Raw genomic sequence first — 6,617 nt, 5'->3', positions numbered from 1 at the left:
TTTTAGAGCTAGATTTGGCTGTGATCATATTTTTGTTCATTGTAGGGTTTCCATAACAACATGGTCCTTCATGTAAGTAAACTATTAACTTTTGACAGCCAGCTGTTGGGTGAAAAAATCTGCCTGGAATCTCCATTATGTCCAGCTGTTAGGGTCAGTTATCTTCATAACCAAGAGTATGGTTATGGCATGGGGAAGAATCTACAAGGGCATTTATCACTTTGAAAGGAACAGAGCTGGATTCAGAAGCTTGCATTTGCTGACCAATCTGTTTTGATTTAACTGGAAGAAATACTGTCAAGAATAAGAATTGCTGGAGCTCCAAGGCTGACTGAGGAGAGCAACTGTTGGACTGCAAAAGGCTTGTTTACACTGACTCGTTATCACTGACAAATACCCCCCAAAAATCTACACTACACTATTGCTGGAATTCAATGACATATCATCTTTCTGTCTGGCAGAGAATTAGACATTGTTGTTTGAGGATGTTTGTTTCAGAATTTAGGAAATCAATTCAGAATTGCTTCTCAATCCTTTAGTGGACTCCAACATGATAGGATTTGGAAACCAAGGATAATTGCTTCAGAAAGAGCAGGATGTTTTACTAGAACAAAGTTGAGGAATGTATGGATTTCTGGATATTGTTGTCATGCAGTCATTATCGGCTATAGGCATCATTACCGATGGTGGGAACCAAAAACTAACTACAATGCTGGTAGTAGACATTGCCAGGAAAATATGAGTCAGTGGTGCCCCAGCAGGTATGTTAGTTTGCTTTTAGAAGCAATTTTATGGTCAGCGGGCCTATTATTTAGTGCTGATAACTAAAGAGAACATCCACTTTCAAGTAACACTGATTACAAAACAGTGGAAACAATAATAACAGATTGTGACCTCTGCACTCTATTTCTGATTTTGCCAGAGGCATCTAGCTCTCTGCTTCTGGAAGTGATATGTTGGACTAAATGGCCATTTAGCAAAGTTGGGTGAGCAACCACAACTAGAACTAGAGATATTGTGTTAGATGTCCACTTAAACCCCCCAAAATATATCTTCATAACCTGAATACTGACAAGATCAAATGCTTCAAAAACAATCACATCACTATATTATTCAAAATCAAAGGCATGAGAATCTTCTAATTCATTTTTCCCATTTTATTTGATAGGTTTTGTATGGGAGTTCAAGTTTGTAATTGTTGACAACAATATATAATGTTTTTAAAAGTGTAATCATCCTGTTGAAAAATGACTCACTAGGAAACAAAGGTGAACATAATTCAACACCTCCTTGAAGACAGGAATTCCAGTGAATTGATGGAGCCTTCACATCTATTTCCATGCAGGTTCCATAGGTATACAGAGATGGAAAGTACACTTTGGATTAGCTGGATGTCCTTGCCTTCCTAGTAATAATTGGAGGGCTTATGGAAGAACGTGTGTGTTGTTTCTTGTGAAAACCAAATTGTTTCATCTTTTTCTACTGTTCCTCCAAGATGCTTAAGGCAAGATATACAAATCTCCTTCTAGTCCCCCAAAACCTCTGTGAGGTACATTAGGGACTGTCTCAAGCTAAAATGTCTAAGGACTGAAGTCATGTCTGTCTTGTCAAATTCCAACAGCAGATCTTTTTAGTCCCAGCATTTTATGATATAATTATGTCATGATTACTTTATCTGACAAAAAGGAAAGCAGTCATTTCTGGAAGATCATCTCTCTCTCTCTCTCTCTCTCTCTCTCTCCCTACCTACCTACCTACCTACCTAAGTATCTATCCATTTCATAACAAGTAATAAAAGTATCAGGATAGCTCCAGTCATTCTGATGAATTTGGCAGGTAAAGTATTTGAGGAAAACCAGAGAACTAATGTATAGGTTATGATTATGCAGACGGATTTTACAGATTAAACAGATTACATGGGACACATGGCTGTCTTAATGTAATACAATGTAAAAAATAAAGTAGCTTAGGAAGACATTAATAAAGTGTAGGGAGTTTTTTGGCCCCGATATGTTCAGATCTTCTCTTGACCCCAGTCAAAAGATTTGTTTCAAAACTACAGACCAATACAGAATATGTATTTTACTGTTGGCAGCCATTTCTTTCATCAAATACAACCAACACTTTAAAATGAAGTATCATTTATGAGTGCACAGTTTGTTAACCTAAATTCTTCAGAATTGACAGATGGGGAATGGGGTGGTGAATCAAAAAGAACATAATTAATTCCCTAACACTATTTTCTCTCTCTATTCCAATTAAACAAATCATCCAACAATACACATGGGAGAGGTAAACATCCATTAGGAACATCTACTGTCACCCCATTAAAATGTATGGGGTTGTCCTAGAACATAGTTCAGCTTTTCCATTCAACTAGCTATGAAAAATATGCTCGCAAAAGTGCATGTCATTGTGTACATGCACAGAAAAAATGCAGACATACAAATGTGAATAAAAATACATAATAATTTATGCGCAGAAAACAAAATGTTCTTACCGAATCAGGACTGTTCAAGTTTGGCAGTGGGAAAAAATTATATTCTCAAGAAGATCAAAGTTCCAGCTTCACCAATGCTTTGCACTGAATACTGTTTTTGAAAACACCATCTTTTTTTTTTTTTTTTAAAAACCCACTGAAATGATAATCCCTTCAACAATGGGTCTGCTGTGGAGTAAGATGGCACAATGATACATACACTTATAAATAATAATAGTTTTACTGTGTCACTTTCAAAAATGCCTATCACAGTCTTTTGTATTTCCTGGTTTAGGAAACAATGTACATTTTCTGTGTTTTATTTTAAACACTAAAGTGATGTGGATCTTCTGGGACAAGCTAGATATATTAGGATGATTCACAACTAAATCTGAATCTTTGGGTTTCTCTGGTTGAAGGAACTATGGTAGTGTAATGTTAAGCAAGGAAATATCGAGCATTTCCCTGCATTCCCCTTCCCTGACATAATTTTCTGCTATTACATGACTTGAACTATTATTAAATGGGGAGAGGAGAGGAAAGATACAGCACAAATGTATTTATTTTACTTTTGAGTTTAGAAGCACCTTTAGAGGAATATTGAAGTTTTGGGATTGATGGGAGAAAGAATGAGCCAGAGACAAAAATCTTTGTCCAGCATTGTGGTCCCAATCCAAGTTACACCTTCATTTTAAACTAGATACTTTTGGGGACAAAAAATCAAAGAAACATACTTTGTGAAACATAAGGTGAGGTGCCATATCACATTATGCCAAGCCCTGTGTGAATCTCTTGAATCATAGAATTGTGTAAAGCCCTGCTTCTTACCGCCCTAACCCACCCTACCCCAGACACCCACTTCTTAAATATAAGTAAATATGTAAACAAGTATATACAAACTCAAGACTTGATTCTGGGCCTCTTGAAGTTGACAGCAAAGTTCTCATAGACATGACCATCACAGATTCAGGCCCTAAGCTGGCACAGCAGTACATGGAAGCCAACATCAGGCATGGGGTTGGTCAGATGTCTATTAAAACCAACTTTCTGATGAGGAGTCAGACTGGTCACTGAAAACTTTCCTGCACATATGGGAGTTCTCTTGGTGGAGGGGATATTCAGAACCATCCAGCAGCCCCACTTTTCCTTTTCGAGTGACATAGGGTTTTCCAGGTGTTAGGCCTTCGTATTTAGTAACAAATTGCCTACCAAAAACAAACAAGCAAAACCAAGGTCATTATATAATATCATTTTATATGCTGAAAAAAAGTACCTTATCCTTTGAATGATCCTTCTTCAATGTGCATTCAACTGCAGAGGTTATGGTAGAATTCCTGTCTTTCCAGGATCTTCTAAAGCAGGTATAGGATATCTATTGGAAGTGTAGGGAGCAGCATCCACAACTCATTGGAAGTGGCATTTGTGGCTTGTAGTAGCTGGTGAAAATGCAGATGGCATCATCTACTTTGTTCATTTCTTTTTTCACCTTCCCACAGGCCAGTGCGATTTTCACAGGACTCCAGAAACATGGGAAGGCTGACCCAATCAAGTGGGGGGCTCTCTTGTTCCCTTTTCTGGGAAGCTCCATCTCACCTATCCACCCTATTTGTTCCACTGCGGTTATTTCTGGCATATTTAGTTGAATTTATATTGTCTTTAAGCTGCTTAAGCATGGGACTGGATATATTTTGGTGTGGACAGGTCAAGGGGGCACTTTTAAGGGAGCCATTGGGGAGGAATTAATGTGGTAATGCCTAGCTCAAGGGTCAATGGCTTTATTCTGTTTTCAGCAGCCAGGGGTACCACACAGTGGCTTCCACCCATGTAGATTCCACAGCAACCCAGGACATAGGCTGGAATTTGATTTATTAGCAGTGGGTGAATAGATGTTGGATATGAACCCATGATGGGTTAAGCCTTCTCAGCTGTAATCAATAATATTGTAGTCATTCCTTGCCAATTTATGTGGCTGCATCACTTAGGTCATGTGAAAGTCTTATTCATGGCTGAGTTCACAATGAGTGACTCTCCTGATATTGTTGGAATGCCATTCCCATTACCCCTCACTGGAATAGCCAAAAGCGATGAATCAGATGAATCGCAGACATTAACACCTGTAAGTTGCACATTCCCCTTCTCTAGGGTCCTTAGCCAAAGTTAACACGGCCCTCAAAATAATTCCGTAGGCATTTGAAATGCTTCTATAGAATCCTCTAAATCTTCCAGAGCAATTTTGCAATCAGCTTCTGGTGGAAGGACTCAGTGATTCCTATAAAAAGTTTCATAAAAAGCTTTTTTCCCCATTTGTACTTTTCCACTTTTGCAGGAGTTCTGTGCCCCTAACCTCCACAAAAGTGGACACCCTACTGTATATTTCTTCACCAACCAAATTAGCATAAATGTTATCAAACAACATGGTTAGATAGAACATTTGATCCTTTGGTTGAGCCTGCCACAATTAGCAGCGGCCAAATCTTTAAAGATTTTATCTTTAAAGCCATAGGATTCATTTGATGCATACATGCGTCCATTCGCTGAAGGAGATATGAATAATCCTGAAACCATTCTTTGCTAGTTGGCTACTTGAGTATGCAACCAAGCATAAATCAGTCTTTTTCACTGCTTGCATTACCACATGATAGGTATTCAGTCTTACTTTCCTACCTGAATGGGGTATCAGTTCTGTCCATCCGTATGCAGACTAAAAAGGGATACTGTGAAAACTGTACAGTGGTGCGTACATCCAGCGTTGCTTCAACTTCAGAACTGGTTTCCATGCCGGCCTTCACAAAGGAGGCGTCCACAACAATGTTGCCAACGATCGCCACAGCTCCCCTACAAGAAGAGATGGAGAAACAAGGAAAATGTCAGAAACACTGAAAGACATTGAGAGCACCTAAAAAGTATCTCCCCAGCAAACACCACAACTTATAGGTAACATTACACTATGCCATTATATCATTGAATTATTCTCCCAGATGACGTATCCATACTTTCTTTGCCCAACATTTTCTCATCAAATTGTTTTGTTTAAAATAAGGATCTGTGTTTTTGTGACTATTTAAGACTTCTCAGTTATGTTGTTTTTAAAATTCCCTAAGTTAATAGCATTATTCAGTACAAAGGTATCTTGGAGCACCTTCGAGAGAATGAGGCTGTAAGCATAAAGTTTACCAAAGTTGTTCTCTCAAGATCCCTTTACATACCGACATTCCAGATTAACACAGCTATGTCTCTGAATTATTCAGTGCATTTTCTTCAATGATATTTGATAGCTTACCGGGTTTTAACATAAGTTTTGGATTCCCGGTACCAAAGGCTGAATTCTATCCCACCTGAGACATCAATGGCAATGCCTCCCTGGAATTCAGTGCTGCAAGTCAGACCAGATTGTAGCTGAATTACCTAAAAGGAGAAGCAAGCTCATAATTAATATACATTATTTTATTCAGTCCATAATATATTCCTACTGTGGTTCCATGTTTATAAGTGGAAAGACAAACATTAAACAATTCTGGTTCATCTGCTGCTGTCAATGGGTGCACTGCAAAAATCGCTAACTGGTATTTGTCTAATTTAAAAGCAGCAGAAGACAGAGCAAATTAGTTTTCTGTTGTTCAAGACTAGAATCCAAACCAATGGATTCAAATGACATTAGATTCTATGCAAACATCTGGAAGAATTTCTTGATGTAAGAGCTAAATGAGAATGAAATAAACTGTCTCAGGGCATGATAAACTCCTTCCTTTGGAAGATTTTAAACAGAAGTTGGATATACTTTGAGGAGTGCTTTATTTGTGTGTGCTTTTTGCATTATAGACTTACAAGGATTTTAAGGCCATTTCTCTTTTCTCCAAAGGAACTTGGGAAAATCTGAGAACAGGACTAGTGGTTTTCTAAATTAAAATTTCAGTTTTCTAATCAAAGCGCACATTTACTGGGCCGGGCTTTAGCACAGCAGATTAAACCCCCAGATGCAGTAAATCTTGTCAATCGTGAGGTTGATAGTTCGAAACACGGGTCAAGGTGAGCTCCTGACCTTTAGCCCAGCTTCCGCCAACCTAGCAGTTTGAAATCAAAATGTCAGTAGATAAATAGAGACCACTTAAAAAGTGGGGAGATATTTTAAAGACACCTG

General features: G+C 38.3%; 1 protein-coding gene across 1 annotated transcript in view; it reads right to left on the bottom strand.

Moving 5' to 3' along the window:
• Positions 1–1,142: 1,142 nt before the first annotated feature.
• The window catches only part of mttp (microsomal triglyceride transfer protein), a 36,621-nt gene continuing 31,146 nt past the window's right edge, over positions 1,143–6,617 (bottom strand). The window contains exons 16-18 of the mRNA XM_003225733.4: positions 5,760–5,884; positions 5,144–5,314; positions 1,143–3,684 (exon numbers count right to left, since the gene is read on the bottom strand). Coding sequence (XP_003225781.1) covers positions 3,513–3,684; positions 5,144–5,314; positions 5,760–5,884 — 468 coding nt within the window. The 3' untranslated portion in view covers positions 1,143–3,512. The remainder of the gene's footprint in view (positions 3,685–5,143; positions 5,315–5,759; positions 5,885–6,617) is intronic.

The sequence above is a fragment of the Anolis carolinensis genome, chromosome 5 (assembly GCF_035594765.1).
Source record: "Anolis carolinensis isolate JA03-04 chromosome 5, rAnoCar3.1.pri, whole genome shotgun sequence".
NCBI lineage: Eukaryota > Metazoa > Chordata > Lepidosauria > Squamata > Dactyloidae > Anolis > Anolis carolinensis.
This window is presented reverse-complemented; position numbering and strand designations above follow the sequence as displayed.